Source organism: Calonectris borealis, chromosome 25 (genome assembly GCF_964195595.1).
Source record: "Calonectris borealis chromosome 25, bCalBor7.hap1.2, whole genome shotgun sequence".
Classification (NCBI taxonomy): domain Eukaryota; kingdom Metazoa; phylum Chordata; class Aves; order Procellariiformes; family Procellariidae; genus Calonectris; species Calonectris borealis.
In genome coordinates this window covers 3,677,399-3,697,572 of record NC_134336.1, presented here as the reverse complement: position 1 = coordinate 3,697,572, position 20,174 = coordinate 3,677,399, and the positions used below count along the sequence as shown (strand labels likewise).

At 47.8% G+C, this 20,174-nt stretch overlaps 1 protein-coding gene across 1 annotated transcript; it reads right to left on the bottom strand.

Moving 5' to 3' along the window:
• Nucleotides 1-2,352: 2,352 nt before the first annotated feature.
• GRHL3 (grainyhead like transcription factor 3) lies at nucleotides 2,353-19,948 on the bottom strand. The gene is made up of 15 exons (XM_075173149.1): nucleotides 19,868-19,948; nucleotides 19,102-19,163; nucleotides 17,153-17,489; nucleotides 16,774-16,853; nucleotides 14,759-14,912; nucleotides 13,835-13,946; nucleotides 13,002-13,096; nucleotides 11,149-11,307; nucleotides 10,499-10,577; nucleotides 9,964-10,097; nucleotides 9,094-9,128; nucleotides 8,294-8,382; nucleotides 8,067-8,152; nucleotides 6,866-6,930; nucleotides 2,353-2,467 (listed from the first exon to the last, which is right to left on the bottom strand). Exons 1-15 carry the CDS (start codon nucleotides 19,931-19,933, stop codon nucleotides 2,353-2,355), a joined length of 1,668 nt encoding a protein of 555 aa, XP_075029250.1. The 5' UTR covers nucleotides 19,934-19,948.
• Nucleotides 19,949-20,174: the final 226 nt, after the last annotated feature.

Sequence of the window (20,174 nt, the reverse complement as noted above, 5' to 3'; positions counted from 1 at the left end):
CTGTACTGCACGGCGAGCAAGCTGCCTCCACGAGCAGGGAGCCTGCGCCAGGGCAATGGCAGCTCACGGGGGAGAGCAGCAGCACCGTGCAGAAACCTAGAGCGAGCCATTGGGGTACTCCCAGCTCCGTCCTTCTGCTCTTTGTACTGATTCCTTGTGTCCAGGCCTCTCCGACGGCGTGGAGGACGCGGTGCTTCCCCTGAACCACCTACCCCCTTGTCTCTAAGGGGGCTGGGTGCTCCCTCTCCCACAGGCAGCAGGAAACCTCTGTTCTTACCTCAGCAGCTAGCGCTTGTCCACGTGGTCAGGCAGGATCGGTTCACCCCCGCCAGGACCAGCCCTGGGGAGGCAGCGCTGGCAGGGTGCCCTGCGCCTGGAGTCCTGCTGCAGAGCTCTCCCAGAGAGGAGCAGAGCCCCGGCGCCCGCCTGACGCGTCAGGGTGACGAGGGGATCCGTAGGTTTCACAGCCATCGACACCAAGTGTTGGGGGATTCTTGGTGTGCCTGTTTTCAACTGGAGCTGAAATTCTGCTGTAGCAAGACTGTAGGCACGGCCTTGCAGAACTAACACTGAATCAGAGAAATCCTGCTGAAGAAGGAGTTTATGATATGAAGGAGTGCAGAGTGCTGGGAGAGATCTTCTAAGGTTGATAAGCCTTCAAACTTATCTGAGCCTCATCTTGAGGCCCTCCTCATTGTGATAACAACACTTAAGTAATCCAAAATTCACCAGCCTGATGCATTTCAACATTTCAAAACCCCCTTCCCAGTGGGAGTAGAGCTGCGCGCTCTTCCCCAGACGTGGGACTCAGGTGCATTTCTCTTTGACGTGGACAGGAAATGCAGAGGATGAAGAGGGAGGAGGCACGTCCCCGGTTTTCACTGGTCAGAGGATTAATGAGCACATGCAGGGCTCCCCCTGATAGTTTTTTACCTCAATGGGAAGCAGCTGCAGACAATTTTAGCACAGGGGACACAGGGGTGAAGGATGGGAGGTTGAAAGGTAGTGAGGAGTTTAAACAGCCGGTGCAGCACATGTGGTAGAAGGTGGACAACCGGCCATCTGACAACACCGCCTCGCCAGAGAGAGAGAGGCTGAGCTGCTCCTCCTACGAGCAGAAGTAAAACAGGGCATTTCTTTTTGACTTGCGTAAAATTCCACCAAATCTGTGTAACGTAATCCCTCTGTCAAAAGGATGTGCCTAGAGCTGCTCGGTAACCTCCACCCGCCCGCAGCGCTGTGACGGCACGTCTGCAGCAGCCGGCGCAGAACCGGGAGGGAGAGCCCAGCGTGCTGGAGGGGAGGGTTTAGGAGGAGTCGGGGCGCTGGTCTGCGTGCACAGGTGGAAGCAGTAGCTGCAGACGTGAGCGGATCGGCAGCGCTTGCGGGTCTCTCACTCCCTCATGGAGAGACAGTTCAGACGGACAGACTCCTCATGCTGTTCAACAGCGTGCGGAGCAAAACCAACCTCGAGTCCTTTCTGTGCCTCCAAGGTCACCTCCCTGCCCTGGCTCCTGCCCGGCCCTTCCCAGCTCCAGCCTCCAGAGCTGGGTGAAAACAGTTCACTTTCCGTCTTTGAACCTTTATTACTACAGAATATCCAAAACAACAAAACCAACAACACAGTTACAAAAGGAGTTCACGGAGAAATGTGAAGCAGCCTATGTTTGAAATGCTCTGTGTCACTGTACTGAGTCAAATATAAAACAATGCATATTTATACATATATAAAATATAAAAGGAACAATACATCAGAAATGTATAAACAAGGGCTATGGAGGCCTTTGTGGTATTTACAATCAGAGATACGGCAGGGTGGGGGGCATGGGAGCAGGCAGTGTCCGTTCAACAGTGAGTTTTAAATGCATCTGTGAAAGTCTCTGTGGACAGAGCGAAGCTCAGAGCTGGGCTCAGCCCTGCTGGAAATGGTTTGAAGGTTCTGCATGACTGATGGTTTGGGAGAAAGCCAAAGCCTAGGGTTGGATCAGTCACGGGCCAAGGCAAACAGCGAGCAGAGGCAGTCCCCTGCCTCTGCCCAGGCTGTGACAGCCATGTTAGCGTAGCTGCGCATTCCCAGCTGTGAAACAGAAGGTCAGGCCCATCGCCAGAAGGGAATAAAATAAAATAAAATAAAATTAAAAATAATAATAATAAACTCAACAGAGAGAAGTTCCACGTTCACATCGATAACAGATCTTCCAAGCAGTCTCTGGCCCAGCACCGCGAGGCTGAGGCCCTCCCCAGAGGCAGTGTATTCAAGTAAAGGCAACAAGTTGAGGCACTAGGCTGAGTTCTGTTGGGTCAAACTTGCCGGCTTTGAGAGAAGTCCCAGTAAGTGCTGCCTACGGCTCTTTATAGCTCCTTGAGGATGATCTGGAACTTGTCCTCTGCTTCCACCATGTCCAGGAGAAAGGCCATGTGGTTGCTGTAGTGCTGGATGATGTTGTTGTCCATGTTCACCAGGATCCTACGGGAGAGGGAGAACGGCTGGGTCAGATGCAGCACTTTGACAGGTTTGCAGAGCAGCTGCGTCGGGAGGGCTGGACATTACTGCACCCTCAGGATTCCCAGTTGTGAACCGGGAATAACATCACTGACAAAGCCTCGTGGCACGGGGGTGGCCCTCTCCAAAATGTCTCCACACAAAATTCCCATTAAAAATTGCTTTTACTGCCCTGTAATTGATCAGCGTCGCGTTACCGCAGCCGCGCTCCTCGCTGCCTGCCAGCCGGGCGGGTTGGCCGCTGCCGGGCTGCTCCAGGAGCCGCAGCGCTGGGCAGGCACAAGAAGGCACTGCAGTGTCCACCTTACCCAATTTGAGGGGCTCAGCCATGATTAATTAATTAAAGCCACGATACAACACAAAGGAACATCCTGCAGAGCTTTTCGCAATTCTACCCTTGACATGCCTAGGCCCAGCGTTTGCTACGCAGGCAAATTAGTCTGGATTACGGCAGGGTGTGAATTTAGAGCAAAATTGCTCACTCCTCGCTTCTTGCCTGGGTGCTTTTAGGGGTGCATTATTCTGAACAAGCTGAGACGGCTTTGGGAGTAGATGGAAGTGGTTTGGAATAGGACGCCTTTCTCCTTTCCAGAACAACCTCCCATGCAGACGTGCCCTGAGCATTGCCTGGGAGCCCTTTCTGCGAGGAACACACACAGGCAGGCTGAGCGTACGCAGCCAGCTGGGCCAGCCGGTGGCGAATTCCTCCCTGTGCTCCAGGGCGCACCTCCAACCCTGCTGCAGATCACACAGCTTCTCTGACCTGGAATCAATTACGTGGAGACACGGGGAGAAGGAAACCTTTCAACAGCTGATCTAAACCTGAGGCTGCGGTTCTGTGCCAGGAAGAGCCCCTCATTATTGTAATGGAAGTAACGGGGCAGCTTTGCATCACCCCACTGTGTTCCCATAAATCAGATGTGAAATTTGTAACTGTTTGGAGGAAACAAAGAGAACAAATTATCTTTCTTTGCAGAAAGCACATCCCCTCCAGGTTCTTGCTGGGGTCATTAATGGGGCAATAGCATTAATTGTGCAACGCTCCACAAGCCAAGATTAAAAACAAGAAAAAGAAAAGGCTGAGCATCTAACAAATCTAACAGTTTAACAAGCACAAACACGGGGCCCGGCGGCCCTCCGGGGAATGCCTTGGAGGTCAGTGCAGCCACACTGGGTTGCAGCGACTGGCTCCTGCCCGTTTGATCACAGCGCGTACGGGCAGGCTCGTCACAGCCCTGGCCCGACATGCCCAAACTTCAGAGGTGAAGGTGGGAGCTCCGTCCTCGTGTCCAGCCTGTTCTGGTGTCAGCTCTGTCCCAGGGCTCAACACCGCGCTGCCTTTCAGCAGCGCACAGAACACTTCACCAACACGCTATTAATTCTGTCACGGCACAGTCGGGGAAGGGCATCCCACCCAGCACAGGGGGAGGCTGAGACACAGGGTCTGACACTGTCCAGGGGTCTTCCCGGTGAATCATAACCTTCACGGCTGCATCCCACCTCCTGGCACCGGACAGGAGCGGTGCTGGGGCTGCCTGGGGGCAAGGGGCCCAGGTCCCCAAGCCCTGGATCCCAGGGAGCCTGGCATCCACCAGGTGCCCCTGGAGAGACAGCCTGGATACCCAGGGGTGGGTTGTCACAAAAGGCCTTGCAACAGAGCTGCTCCAATTATCTCTGGCTATCTTAGTGCAGGAAGCCAGAGAAGTCACCTGTGCCTCTTGCTACCGTGCTTCCATCTGATTTCTCAACCACAAAAGATTCAAGGGAGTGTTGATTAGGAATCTAAGCCCTGTATTGTTTTTCTAGACCAAACCTCACCAAGATACGAAGTTACTTATTATTGCTCTTGAGTCACCCTGAGACGAAGTTCATCTGAATGAGCTCATCACACTAAGAAGGCCCATGGCTGATAGTAGGTCCTCACCTGCTGTAAATCCAGGTAGTACCACTGAGCTTCACTAGTTTACACCAGATGAAGATCTGACCCTCAAGCTGTAATTACCAAGAGAGGATTGTTTAGGGTGGAGCAACAGGAGAAAATTATTCAAAGGAAAATTAAATATGGGGGAGCAGGAAACAGTGTCTGACCCTGCCATCTAGTAGACTGGAGAAAATCTTGTATGTCGCCCACACTTCAGCAATAACCTATGGCATCAGTCGTGTCCAGCTTTCATTAAACTAGGTGTCAATTTTATTTTTTTTAATCTAATTTCCAGGTGTTGCCTTTTCTTTTCATTAGAGACCTCTTCGCTCCTCCATTTTGGGGAAAAGATGGAAAGGACATCTGCCTGTTTTCCCTCCCAATCATTATTAAACAACATTCACTACTTATCAGATCAAGTAATGAACAAAACCAAAGCAAAACAAAGTAGAGGTGGCCTCTCCCCTGAAGCAGTGCCATTTCCTGGTCCACCTGCAAACTCATCAGTGCTTGGATCTCTCTTGCCACGCAGATGCTCACAGTCAGCCCAAGCTGGAGTTGCCTGAGAGGAGTTGTTGTCTGATGACAGTCTGATGACCTGTGATGGCCACATCACAAGCCACCACCACAGCTGACACACCTGAGTTCTGGCTCAGTCCTGAAGCTGTAATAATAAACTGATCACCCCTGTTCTTTGCAGTTGTTCTTCTTCGAGATCAGACTTGGGGCACTCTCTGACTGAAGGTGTATGGGACAACCCCTCTCTTGAGGCCGCCAGTGTTGCTCTTTTTCTTTGGGGAGAAAATTTCCATTTCTGGGGCTAGTGGATGAGCAGCATCTGACAGCACTGAGGGCCCCGAGTCCAGGAACAGGTGGAAGAGGCTCCTGACAAATTCGGATACCTCACTATGGCCCATCCATCAACTTAAAATTAGAACCATATCTAAAAACCCTCCTAAATGGGGAAAGGTTGCTCAGTTGTGGATTTAGAGGTGAGGGGGTTGTAACAGCTTCCCAGTTCAGTGACACCACATCACAGCATGGAGGAGAAACCACTGCCTCTCCTCCTCCCACCTTGCAGCTGCCTCCAAGCCTCACTTCAGCTCTGCTCCCCTTGAAGCAAACAGGCTACGTCCCATGGGGATCAAGTTATGGTGACACCAAATGAGTTGCAAGATCCCATCCAAGGAGCTTTAGACTTTCTCATCTCACTGTCACCAGAAAGCAAATGCAGAAGCAGAACTTTGGACTAATCCTCAGCTCCCAAGGACTCTGTTGCTTTGTTTTGTTACGCAGAGGACCTCTTCGGGGGACCGTGCTAGTGAGAGCAGCAGGGCTGCATAACGCAGGACCTGTCATCAGCCTCGCTTTTCTGCCTGTCTCTCCCCATGCTCAAACTCTGGACCAGGGCCAGCAACAACAATGAGTTCATCTCCCAGGCAGTCACTGCTGCTTGCAAAGACTGATTATATCTCACTCGCTCTGCAAGAAGGGCTCTGGATTTAGCTTTATGAAAATAAGCTTGGGAGTTTATGAGTCGTTCCTTTTCCATCAGCTGAAGGGAGAACTTGCTGCCAGAGATGGGGACAACCCAGAGGGAGTTCTTAGTCCAGAAAACATTTCTGAAAGTAGCGCTTGGCTCCACATTAAGACCACTGCCCTCCACGGAAGACTCGGTGGCTGGTCCTCAGCTCGTGCAAACTAGCTCCGTTCCCTCTCAGCCGTGGGGGAGATCGGTCACTAATAAACCCCACGTTGAAATCACTTGAGAAGCCATTTCACATTTACTGCAAACCTCACCTGTCACCCCCTGTAGAGTTATGTCTATCTCCCAGCAGCGCCCGACAAGTGTCTGCATTTCTGTACTGGGGCTGCACAAGAGCCACCAGTGCCCAGAAGGATCTGATCCATCACCTCCCAAAGCGAGCGTGAAGTTTCCTATTGACTTCCCTGGTCTGGGGATGGGATGGCAAAGCTGGGAACAGACTCTCCCCTTTCAGATCTCCCCTCTTCTCCACAGGGGTGCCCGTGCTCTTATTTAGCCGGTACAGTCTCTTTCTGAGCCAGTGACGTTTAGGCACTTGGTTTGGAGAAGCAAACATTTATACCTCTCTGATGGCAGTAAGATAAGTTCTCCATAACCTCAGGCTTTTAGACTGAGACACAAAGGATCACCCATTAAACTACCCAAACAATTCCTCCTTCCTCCAACTTCCTTTTCTTGGGAGACTTTACACTCCAAACAAATATAATACAAACAAGCATTATCCCAAATCTTTAAAGCCCGGAAAGATCCAAGTTTTATATGCTCCAAATAGCACAGACTCACATGGCTTTACTTTTTATTATCTTGTTAAAATGCTATTTCAGCCTATGGCAGGGTACCAAAGAGACTGGGTTTTTAGAGGCACAGCATAAAAGCAGATGAGAGATTAGCTTACCCTCTTTTGCATTTTTTGTAGACTTTATAAATGCTTTCTTCAGGAAGCCCATATTTTTCTGAAATCTGTGAGAGAAAACATGGCAATTCTTTGTACTTGTAAAATGAAATTCCTATGATAAAAATCAAAGATTACGCTGAGCCAGGGGTAGTCAGCAGCAAAGGATTCCCCCTCCCTTCTACTCCAGAAAAAAAGGGCCAAAGCAATGATCTGACCAGGACAATTTGAACTTGTCTGTGACTTGCAGTGGGCAGATGGGCAGGCTGCAGCTTGGCCTTGGTTCTCTTTCTGACGGCTACTGCCAGGCCAGGAACCTTGGGGAATAATCTTTGTTTTCTTTCTCTCATTCCCTGGCCTATTTGGGCCTCGATGCTTCAACCTGCTGGGCACAGAGGGTGCTGAGCTTTTCCTTTACTGATGCAAAGGTGAGAGAAACTACTGTGTCTACTGTGGATGCATCTGACTGCAGCTTATGCTTAGGTTTTAGCTGATCTGCAAAGCTTTCCGGCAGACCTCTCCTAGCAAGTACAGTTACGGTCTCAGGATGACAGGAGTTTTGTAGCTTTTTCACAAGCATTTTCTGTAGAGGTTTTTGACTCTTTGTGGTGAGGGATGGGGGAGGGAGAAGATGGCAAAGAATCCTCTGTGCTGACAATTTTCAAACTCTCTATTTTTAAAAGTTTGTAAAACCAACAGAGCTTAAAGTGCAGCCATAAAGCCACCCTGAATCTGGGAGGTTTATTGTTTCCTTCCCAGCAATCTCCAAAGAGAGGTGGGTTATCAGAGACGCTGCTGATAATCATCACAGAAATATGTCTGTGTGCTCCTCAAACACAACACAGGGAATTCCAGCATGAGGCCAAAATTATCTTCACATTGCACATCTACAGCCTTGAGAATGGAAAGGGTGTTTTACAATGGAAAATATGAATGTGTTGTCACAAGAGGAGACTTATATTATGATCTGAACAAAACATCTTGCCATAAGGTGTGTTCTTCCCCGCTGCAGCACTAACAACACACAGCCCATGCCAGGAGCTGTGGGTAGAATTCACCTGCTACTCATAATTTCCATTTCCATGCTCAAGAGAAAGCAGACATGAGAGATAAGCAGTCTTATATCCAGCTTCCTATATACCAAGTACTATTGCCCTTTTATCTGCAGTTTGTTCGTGTGCCACAGTTTTTTGATAACACTTACAGCTGTTCTGAGGCCCTGGAGATCTGGTGTCTTCAACATGAGAGCATCAAACACTTCCTCTGATTCCCTCCGCACGTACAACAAGACTGAAAGAGATAAAGCACAGCACTGAATCAGGGCTCTTTATGGCATGTTCTCCGAGGGATGTCGCCTCATGCAATTCAAGATCCAAGGTTACTTGAATCAAATAAGACACTACATTCAAGATTTCCAATCCCAGGGGTTACCTCTCTGAGGATCTTCTTCCTTGGTTTGTTTTGGAGGTATTGGATCAAACTCATCTGTGAATGAGGCACCACTCCGTTTCAAGGGCAGCCTAAGCAAAAGGAATACCATACTCTCAAGAGGACAGAACAATAGCAGCGAACAAAACAATTCCAGCAATTGAACTTTTGATTGAACAACCAATTACTCTAACAAACATCCAGCAATTAAATATCGGTTTTGTAATTACGGCAGCAGTGTCTACCAGAGTTGCAGCTTCCTGCCTAACGCATACAGGGACATCAGTGAGTGCAGGCAGTGGTTTTGGTATCACATCATAAACAAAAGCCTTTTGCACCTTCATTTCATTGTTTCTCTATTGATATCACTAGACAGTGGATTAAGCCTAGGGTAACTACTGGTTCTCCCTACTCCAGACAAGTGTGATTTCTACTTCATTCCAGTTTATTTTACAGCAGTATCTGTCTCTGATTACTTGAACCCTTCAGTAATAGTTCTGTGATCTTTTCTTTCCCTCTTTCAAACATTGTCTCAATAAGAACAGCAGGACAGTCATGGACCACACTCATGCTGGAGTGGCTCACTGATAGGGAAAGAAATGTGTCTGTGTTTCTGCATCCCTTGAGTCCGTCCTAGGCCAAAGTTTAACGCGTATTTTGACACTCAAGGGCATCAGGGAGACACTGTGCTGTGTTATTTTGCACCTGTAGATATATACTGCTTACGGATATCAAACAACCATGACATACCCAAAGAAACAGAGCAGCTGATGGATGGGAAATACAAACTGCTGCATCCTTACCTGTTTGCAGAGTTGGGAACAGCAGGAGGGAGCACCTTGAAATGGAAAGGAAACATCGATCTTTTAGTTTGCACAGTATCATTATGTGCCAATGAAGCAGTCCATCATTTTTCCTACGCAATTAAACCCAAACATCTGTATGTGTTTCTTAGATTAAATGAAACCTGATATAAAGAACCTATCTAGATTCTCCTCCTCTGCCTAGAAGAGACCTGAACACATATCTAGCTAGGCCCAAAAGCAGGTCAAATCTCTCTCTGCTTGGGATCACGGACCAAGTTTCTCAGTGAGTTCTTTGGTTGTAAACCAGATTCTTCTACTCCCTGGTTTGATGCTGACGCATCAGTGCAGCAGCCACTGCAATAGGATACTACAGTATTGTCACAGATGGCTTTTTCCCCCTTTCTGACAAACTGAGACAGTTGTTTCTTGAGGCAATACTGACGAGCTCTGAAGGACGCTGGGTCTAGGTTTCCTCAGGCTCAAGGGGATAGAGAAGGGCAGAGGACAAGTGAGAGATGTCCCACACATGCAGAGACTGATATGGTCGCATTTTTCTATAGTTTACTTTCTGCTGATATTTTTGCTACCACTCCAGTCCTCTGTGGAAACTGCAGGTGATACCTGTAAACCACAGGAATATCTGGCTGGAAGGAACCTGGAAAGGTTATCTTGCCCATCACTGTTGCATGACTATCTAGGCCACTCCTGACAGCTACGTCTTCAAGTTCACCACATTTCCACAGAAGAATTGTGGTTTGGTTTTGTTTTTTTACATAACACAAGACATGTCTGGGGGACTGATCAGTTTGGAAATAATGGGGGTGACAGATAAGGGCAACAGGTTGGTTGATTTTTGAAAGGACTTACCGTGCCACACCTCTGCAGGTTTGAAAAATGGACGTTGGGGATAAACAGGACGGGCTGGGTTTCGAGGTCAGTCTCTGGCCTCAGGAACGTGATTTCATTCCCTCTGAAGCCAGAGAGCAAACAGCCTTTCAGACCTACAGATGGAAAGTCCAGTTCATCTCAGTTCAGATGGCAGTTTAAGAGGCAACTACATGCAGAGAGGGAAAGCGCCTGCCCAAGGTCTCCCAACAGAAGTATTAGAAAAAAGACAGGACCCTGCAGAACCAGGTCTTCACGGCTCGCCCTGTGCTGTCTCCACTAGGGAAGGCTCCCTGCCAAGACCCCAAGAAAATTCAGAAAGGCTGGTTAGGATTAATAAAGGGCTTTGAGAGTCTTGGTAGGAGACCAGGCGAGGACCTGACTGACAAGCTATTTCTGAATGGTGCTGATTTCATCAGGCTTGGAAATACCCAGGGCCAGATCTTGGGGAAGTTAACGGACAAGCCTACATGGATTTCAACACCCTTCGGATCAGGTAACAAACACTAGCACTGACCATTGTTATTGGAGTCCAGGCATTTTCCTTTCCTTCTAAACTGTTTCCTTTCATCATCCCGCATTTTCCTCTCTGCTCCCTGTGGGGAAAATAAGGCAAATATTAGGACATTGACAGTTCTAACATTAGCAAGAGAGGGTTTACTAGCCCTCTCTGGGAGGCAAGCACATTAAGGTAAAGGCAGCCTTTATTCAAAAATGCTCATCTCAGAGACCTTCTATGGGCCATCCAGAACTTTCTGATACTTACAAATTCAAAAACAAAACCAAAATTTGCTTTTAAAAATGAAAAATGGAGACAAAAATAGCTGTGAGAAATTTTTCCATGGGAAGATATCTGAGGCTGGGGAAGAACCTCTAAGGAGATTCTCATCTCTTCTGCTGTTTAAAAACTTGTAAAAAATAGAGTTTATTATGAGGCACAATCCCCATACGGGGAAAACTTTCTAATGACTCTGTTCTACAAAGGCAGTGCAGACACATCCCCGCTGTCCTGTCTCACTCAGCTGAGGGAGCTAACCATCTCTACTCCTCAACCCTGACTTCTAGGCTGTTCTAGACTCCCCCAGCCTTTCTGTTTTTCCTCCTGGAGTCACTGGCCATCAGTTTAAAACTCTTCTTGGACAACCTGGTGGAAAAGCAGTGTTCTACCTTATCGCAGAATATCTTGATCTGGCAGACGGCGCGGTGCACCAGCTGGCTGGTTCCATTGCCGTAGTCGTAAGTGTCTATCTGGAGGTTGAGCGGGACACCTTTCACTCCTTTCTGGGAGGAGAAGTCAGTGCTCAGGCAATTCACCCCAATAAATACCTGCAAATAGGAACAGAGATTGATACAGCTTGTTGGTGCTGAAAACATTATTCTCCAAGAGCAATGAGAACAGCAGGTAGGAACAAAAGCAGCTCCTGAGACGTCCTTCCAACCCTCCCAGAGTCAGCCAAGCATGTGAGCTGTTGGTTTCCCACCTGAGCGCAACCACCAGTCCTTCCTAGCCACAGTCTCCCCCCACACCTATTGCAGCTCTCCATCTCTTTATTAACACTCCGGCTATCCACTCCCAACAGCTCAGGCAAGCGTCAGATGAGATGCAAAGTCTGCCTGGGGATGTTCTTGCTGATATTTCTGATCCTTCATTTGAACAAGGGACCCTCAGACAGCAATGCCCTGGAGGAAGGGAGGAGGGCTAGTCTACAGCTTTAGGATTTACAAATCATTGCTGCTAGTTAAATAACTATTCATCACACACTGGTCTCCTTATCCTACTACTCCTCCTTTAGGATGGAGTTACCTCCAGCGGGAACTTTTGAAGAAAAGCTGAGCACAGACATAACCCACACTGTATCTCCAAATTACCAACTCATTTGTGGGACCTTGAAATTTCCCCTGGACTCTGGGGACAGATTTGCAGCTGGTGAACTCCCACAGCTCCCTCAGCAGAGCTTTAGCTGAGGATTTCAGCCCTGAAACCTAACGTCAGATCTAGTCAGTACCTACATATAGAAAAGAAAACCACTTAACTGTGGTGTGAAGTTTAATTGCAAGAAGAGAAGTAACAGGTGCTACAGACGACGCAAATACCTGACCCCTCCTGTCGCGGCTCCCAGCCCTTGCAGCTCTCTGAAGCCTCACCTTTACCTGCCCCAGGCCAGTGCATGTACAGAGTTTCTGCTAAGAGTTAAATCCAGTTTTGCTGAGGTGCCCCTGAGGGCTTGCCACATACCTGACATATTTCCATTTCTGACAACTTTGCCTTGAAGACATTTGTTAACCTCTTGGGTTGTAAAAGACCAAGGTCGCCTTTGGGCTAAAAGAATCCCAAAGCAAAACAGAGTTTTCCCAAGCTACCAGCTTCAGAGAGATGGGGTATTTATGCTTTTCTTTTTTTCTTAGTTACTTCATCTTGTTTTACATGCTCTTTTCAATCCACACTAGATACAAAGTGTTAATGAGAGATTCTGAAGAGATGCAGAAGAGACAGCAGAGCTGGAAAGATGTTGATATAAGCTTTACAGATTTTAAGGTCAAAAGGGATCTTGTGACCTGCCTGGCTCCCTTCCACATCACACAAGACACAGAAGGGTGGTCAGTCATTTCTGCATCAAAATGCTGCCTTGAAAGGAGGGTCTTTGTTCCCTAAGCTGTGGTTTATTTAAATAGGCTTCACCTACATGTGAGTAGAGCCCTGATCTAGGCTGCCTGCTGCAAAAGGCTTTTTTCAGAGTTATCCATCAGCACTAAAAAAACATCTCTGAGCCAGTCTCAGGTGTACCCAGAGTATTTATTAGCTAATGGCAATGCTTAAACACACAGAGAAGCATGGTGTCCTTCCTCACTGTCCTGGCAGACAAACACTACCTGGGGCCACTGGAATGGAATTGTTTGGATTTGAAACTCTCTCTGTCTTTCAGCTGAGAAGTGGGGGGAGCACGCCTGGGCCATCAGAAAGGAGGCTACAGTTTTGCTGTGGACCAAGGCTTCCCTTCCCTTCCACAAGGAGTTTGTACCTTTGCTTCTTCGTGGATGTTCCACACGAAGGACAGTGCATTGTAGGCTAACTCCTCGATGTTCTGCACTGTGTTGAAGTTTTCTTTACAGTCAGCTGAAATGCAATGGAGAAGCAGTTTATACTCTGGCTGCAAAACTGGTTACATTCCCTAGGCTTTCCACTCCCCAAAAGCCTGCCTCTCACTGACCCCAAGGCAAAAAGAAGCCCTGTAATATAATAGAGGCCATCCTTGATACCACTGGATAAACCTTAGTGTGCATATGTAAGGGATAGGCCAGAAATGACTCAAGGATATTGGCTGGTGACTGCTATTTGAGTAGCGATGTTATGCAAAATCAATGTAGATTGCTTCTAAATTCAAACAAGCGTGTGTCTCGCTCTGAGCCGCAAGGTGCTCGGTGAGGTGCTCAGCTGAACGGACAAAACCTTTGTCTGGCCCAGTACTGTAAAGCCTGTGTGGTGGCAGTGGAGAAGGACAAGCAGTACCAAAGCCTTTCCTAGCCCAGATTCCTAGACTCCAAGAGGCCACAGGTCACATCTGTAAGAGCCAAAATAGTTTAGCAGTTTCTGTCTCTCTGACTGAGGCTCTTCTTTGATGTATCTTGGGCTCCTAACGCATGTCCCTACACTTAGCAAACATCATCTTAAACCTGCAAGAGCTCCTTAACCAGAAAGGATCTGAAGCCAGCAGATCAGCCTGCTCCTCCCTGCTTTCCCCCAGGCCAGATTCTGGAGCTTCAACTGTGTTATTGTGTATTGGAAACTCAGTAAAATGGTGCTAGAAATTATCAACCGCACCCAGCCATCGCAATCGGACAGCCCCGCTCATACCGACGTCAATGACTCTCTGCTTGGCCGTGGGCTGGCGGGAATGCCAGTGCTTCCAGAACTTGAGCTGCTCCGTCGGGATCTTTTCGTTGTCAAAAACAATCATCACAACACTCTGGAACACAGCGAGGATATCCCACATTAGTATACACAGCAGGCTACTGCTTGCTGCTCTCATTGCCCTTTCCATCCAGTGCATTCGTGCACTGGCCAAGGGCAGCTGAGCGTCACTGTTAATGTTGCATTGCTGGGGAAACTGAGGCAGGCAAGGGAAGGGACTTGAACACAGTCATGCAGGCAGGCAGCGACAGAGCCAGGAGCAGGACCAAGATGCCCTGTATGCCGCCTAATTGCACTGCCCGTGAGTTCCCACTGACTCCAAGGCATACAAGGATCCCGCTCTGGAAGAATGTTAGCAGTGCTGCAGCAAGTATTAGGCTGGCACAGCCTGAAAGGTCTTTCTCCTGACATTCCCAGTTTCAGGAATCCTGTAAGTCTTGAGATATCCAAAGTCCAGCCCCTAATACCGTTCAGGATTGGGAGACCAAGTTTCTTTGCTGGGAATTCAAGCTCAGCTTAGTCTCGGGGTGGCTCTGAAGTCTGGCCACACGTCCCAGGAGCAAGACAGGAACCTCTCTCTAACTCAGAAGTCTTCCCACCAGGGCCCCCAGCCAGCCATCAGCTAGGGAGGCCTTTTGTGCATCCTCGACCTTACTGTGAAAGGTTTCAACTGTCAGGTAACATGAAGGCTGTTGCTGTGCATCAGAGGATTAGCTTGCTATGAGTGAATCCATCCCATTCATCGCTTTAAGCCAACATGAGCCACAAAGCCATTACTCTTCATGTTCAGCTCTGTTCCCAGGCCAGTACAATTGCTGGATGTCTGATTACAGCATGTGTCAGCAAAATTGTCAGCTTGTCTCTTACCTTCACTTTATTTGAGGACAAGTGTAAACATTTGCTGTCTCCAGCTGTCCGCAGCGTGATGGGGTAGAACTGTCCTTTGTTGAGGTAGGCCATGGGAGAGTCCCCAGATTTGATGTGAATGGCTTTGGGTGACCCCAGAGTGTATTCAAAGTCACTTGTATGGAACAAAGAGAGAATGATGAATAAGCACACGCTGCTGTTACACTCCAAAAGCAAAACAAGAGACATGCAAGTCTCCATCCCTACAGGTTACAGGCACTGCACACACAGGAGTCTCTGCCCTATTCCCCATCTCACACGCCCCTACAGTTGTGATCGAGCACCTCCCAGCACAGCACATACTGATCCTCCCCAACACCCTGGCGAGCAGCAGTTCTCAGATATCCCTTTGGTTTTGGCTAAAACAACCCTGTACATTATTGTAACCAGTATTCTTCTGTGGATGGCTACAGAACCATTGCACAATCAAAAGTCTAAACCAAAACAAACAAAAATAGGTACCTGTGATGAGACTTTTAAAACATCATAAACTCAGATTCCTGTCTCCAAATTCACACCCATAAAGGCTGACCCAGGAAAACTGAGTCCTAATGGGTCCTGTAGAAACAGGAGGACCTGCAGGACACTGACATCTGCTTGTTTACCCAGGTGCTTAAAAAGAACTTAGAAGCCCAGCTTGTTGAACTCTCAGTATGGTGGGCAGCAACTTTAGTCTTTACAGAAAAGATTTGTAGTGTTACACAGAGGAAGGTGTCACTGTTGACAAGCAAATTTAACAGAGCAGCCTGATTTTCAAGAAACCCTGCTCTTTGGCTTTCACCAGCACCTATAAGCATTCAAATCGTGAGGCTATAGCTCAAGCTATTTTCTTCTGTGAGGAATCTGTGCAAGCCACCACCTGTACACAAGCCTTCACACAGACCCTTCAACTGCCCTGGAGTTGAAGATCATCGTATTCCTATTTAGTCACCAACCCATCTCTTTTTCCTGCTCCACCTCCCCTGTGATGCCATCTCTGAAGATAGGCTTGGCAACTCCTCTTATCTAGAGCCAGGAGAGCCAGAGAACTTTAGTGCACAAATAAACAGCAAACAGAAAGCCTCTCGCTCACAAACGCGAGCTGCTGTCTCTGTGAAAATCCCCACGTCTGACAGCTGAGTCATGGAGTCAAGTGACTCAGGAGCCAAATAAAAATTGGGAGGTGGAATAATGTTACCTACTCAGAGGTTTGATGCAGTATCTAGAGCAGGAAAGCTCTGCCTGAGAGAGGGGTGGAAAGGAGGAAAAATCTCTCTCATGTTTTAGGAAGGAGAGGCAGCAGCACCTTCTAAAATCAAGGTTGACTAACAGTGCTAAACCCAAACTGAGAACCTAAACTTGAGATTAGGAGGAGGCTGCTTATCACCCTCATCAACCATCACCCTCATTTTCTCTGTCATTTACCCCATTCCAAGTAGCTTGTGGAAAGATGGTGCAGCCACCTGGATCTATCTGTAGCACAGGAACCAAGCAGCGCTCCCTGGGAAGGGGCTGTAATGCACAGCAAACCCTCACATGGAAGACCTCAGTGCCACATCTCCCCTCATGCTGATGAGATGTGACCAGAGCAATGGAAGCCATCGGCACTGGATTTACACCAGTTTGGCCAACAGAATACAGTCTGAACCACACACCTCTCAAGCTAAAAACATGAACTGGCACAACTCCATCTAGTAACTTGAATTTAAGATTGTGTTTGACTCCTTTTCAGCAAAACATTTCAAACCCTAATCCCTGCTTCCTACTACAAACACTAAAATTCATCACTGATTTGTGTCTAAAAAGTCGTGGAACAGCAACTTGCTCCTAAGGCACCAGGGGGATCCAACTTGTCTCTGCAAAAGCATGAGATCTATAAGTTTGCAATGGTCATTGTCAAGACTGGTATTGGGGCAAGGAAAGAGATGCAGTCTTTCCCCGGGAAAGGGACACAGCCAAGTGCACTGGAAACCCAGAGACCATGGATTGGCAGTTACCTCTTAACACCGTCTGTAGCATAACTCTCGGGGCAAGGTGGCTCTGGCTGAGGTTTAAGGATATCACTGAAGAGTAGCGACTGTAGACAAGTGGAAACAAAACGGTCAAAAGTAGAATCTTTCATTCTTTGTCCATCCACCTTCTCCCACACATTACAACAGAGGCCACAGATAAAACATGAACCCTCATTTCAAAGCCTCATCCTACTTCCAAAACCAATGTACAACCCCCAACAATTCAATGGGAATGGCATCAAGCTTCTAATGCAAAAGCAAAGCTCCCACTGACTCCAGCATGAGCAAACCCCAAACTAGAGACAGCCTCATGCAGTACCCCCTGGGCTGCGCTGCCAGCATGCAACCCACTAACGGCTCTGACCTCCTGGGGATCCTCTTTGAAAGTGCTGTCTGGCTGCCACCTCTGCTGTGGTGGGGCTACAGGGATGGTCTCGAAGAGGGAGTTCAATGAGCTGTTGTCGTATACATCCCCCGGAGGGACCATGTAGTTGTCTGGGGTGGCATCCAGCTTGCTAGTGCCTGGTGGAAGCATGGCTGGCTTGTGAGGAGTAGGGACGCCTTCAAGACTTAAGCCGTTCTTCTTCTGTGGCTCACAATATTCTTGGGTCATGGAAACATTTTCAGACAAGAGCTTCATGAGATGGGCTGAGCCATCAAAGGATGCGATCTCTGGGTCGTACTCCATTCCGTGGCAGTGCCTGGTGGAGAAAGGGTCCGGTCTCAAACCAGGGCAGAAGGTGGACAACCCCAGCAAGTTGTCACAGCAAGAAGCAAGTGCCTTGATGTGCTGCTGGGAAGCAAACTGCACAGTCTAGCTGCCAGGTGACCTTGAGTCAGCTGTGTACATCTCCTGCTTGATACGGGAGATCTGACAGGCCTGTGGGTGATCTCCACCCACACACACACCTCTCAGTGCAATCAGCAAGAGCCAGAGGTGCTCAGCAGATAAGGGACGATCACTCGGAATCAGAGAATACGGTTTAGACATGGTTTGGGGCTGCAGATCCAGGGTCTACATCCATTATTTCTTTATTTAGGCTATTAAACTCAGAGCAGCAGGGACGATAACAAAGATAATTGCTATGTGGTCTTTCCGTCTTGGTTTTTTTAAGGCTTATTGACACTGAAAGTTGATTTTTTAAAAATGTCCTGGTTTTTTTTTTTTTTTTTTAAGGAAAGCTGATTCTTGTACAAATTCACAAACTCCAGGAGTTTAGGAAGCAAAACTCCCAGAGAACATGAAATCAGTGAAAAATTGACAGAGCTGCAGTGTTGGAAGTGAGGTGTATGGCCCAGACTTCAGAGCAGAAAAGACTAAGTATAGGCACTATCAAGTGATAAAGACATGTACAAAAATGCACTCCTCTCGCACACGGAAACCATCCCTTTGTGCAGCATCCCAAGAACTGGTCCCTTCTGCAGCAGGGACTCAGTGACCCTGCTGACTCTGCAGCCCCAGCTGAGCTGGGAAAAGGTGGCTTATTGCCCCTGTTACCATGCTCAGAAAACAAACCAACCCCCACATTAGCAACCCGCACACCTCTTGGCAGCATGAGCTACCCCCAAGGGAAGTAAAGCTGAACGAGTAGCTCCCACCCACTCTGCTTCGGGAGCTTCTCCTTCAGGTATGTGCTGAAATTTCCGTAGTTAATAAAAAACATACCACTGACCAGAATGCAGTGGCCTTTTAGAGAGGAGAAAACAGCTTAGCTCAGCTTACTTATGAAGAAGGAACGAAGTATCGTTCAAGAGCCTTATTCTGCCAAGTAGTTAAAAACAGACAACCAGAAAAGGTTGCCAAAGTACACAGTATCCAGGAAGGGGAACATAGTGGCAAATGAGCCATTAATTTAGTAGTTAATTATCTGAAAACCTCAAAGGACAAATGGGAGTCACTGGAAGAGAATCCTGGGAGACTGGAAGCAAGTGGAACAGAAATCCTTATCAGCCTAGTGAATGGAAGAGGACTTGGTCATTCCTTCTTGCTGCCAATGCTTAACCCCTTTCTCCTTTCCAATTGTCACAAAGTAGGAAAAAAAGCCAAATTCTTCAGTTGCTGCAAATCAGTGCAACTCCTCTGAACACAGCTAGACAGATCTTCAGTTGTGTAAATGGGTGTAGCTCAATTTATACTTGCTTGGGATCTGGCCTAAAGAATTTTAATATATGTCTCAGGGTTAATAACCTCCACTGTTGTTGGTAATAACACTGTGCTTTGATGTCTATTTTATGCAAGCTAAGAGACCCATCATGCATGCAAGCAGCTGCAGGAGAATTAGACAGCTATAGAGAGCAAAAAATGAAGCTAACCTCTTTCCTAGTTCATTGCGTCCCATCATACCAGATGGAAGAATCCTCTTCTCCTTTGGGACCTAGAACAAGGCAGAACAAAGAGTTTGTTTATGTTAAATTTTATTAATGGAACACAGAGGCAAAATTAGCCTTGTCTGTGTAGCAAGTGAAGGCTCATAAATAAAACACTGGGTGAATAATAAACACTGGGTGAGGACACAGGAGACCTGGGCTCTCTTGCTGGTTCTGCCGTGGATTCCCAAGGTAACCTTAGGCAAGCCACATCGTTTTGTTCTGGGAAGGACTTTCAAAAGCACCCAAGTGAATGGAAAGATCAGCCCTATTGGTTTCAATTAGGGCTAAATCATATCCATATTTCTTGAAGTCCCATCCTACAGCAACACTGGAAAAATGAAGATGCTAGGGTCTGCAAGGCACCTAGCTATTCCAGCTCCATGTCTCTCAAAGCATTCTGTTTCTTATATGAAAGCTGTCGGGTAAAAAAACCCACCATGCTGAGACTCAAGACACCCAGGTTCAGTTTTCCACCCTGTTCTGGGTTCCCTCTACAGTATAATGGTGTTTTGTGCCTCAGTTTACCATCTGGGCACTGGGGATAATAGTGGCACTCTATGCCTGGGGGTGTTAAGAGGTTCGTTGCATAAACAACATGGAAAGCTCAGGGGATGTGAACCCTCCTAAGGTGGCTGAGCACTTGTTCTACCTTCACGCTTCTCCTCTGGGACAAACTCCCCCAAGACACCCAGCCCCAATGGGAACGTACCATGTAGTAGTCATAGAGGAGGCTCAGGGCAGCCACGCTGTCATCATCTCCGTTCACCCTCATCATAGCTTTGGTGGCTGCGGTCAAGGGGTTCTCTAGGTAGGTTTTCCAGGCTTCATCTTCATTGGTATAGGGGAATTTCTGGAAGTTCATGGTGTCATTCTTCATCAGACGCACGGATCTAAAACTGAGCCAGACAGAGGAAACGGAATGAAGGATACTAATTTTCCACAGCAATTTCCATGCCACCCGGTTGAACACATGAAGGGCTTCCCAAAGGCACTGCTGGAATGGAGAAGGGATGCTT

Excerpts from the sequence above, each read along its gene's own strand:
- GRHL3 (XM_075173149.1), bottom strand. The coding sequence starts at position 19,933 with ATGATGAGGGTGAACGGAGATGATGACAGCGTGGCTGCCCTGAGCCTC. Across the intron at positions 8,383-9,093 it reads GTTCCCAACTCTGCAAACAG|GCTGCCCTTGAAACGGAGTG; the intron begins GTAAGGATGCAG and ends CCTTTTGCTTAG. Across the intron at positions 8,153-8,293 it reads GGAAGAAGATCCTCAGAGAG|TCTTGTTGTACGTGCGGAGG; the intron begins GTAACCCCTGGG and ends TATCTCTTTCAG.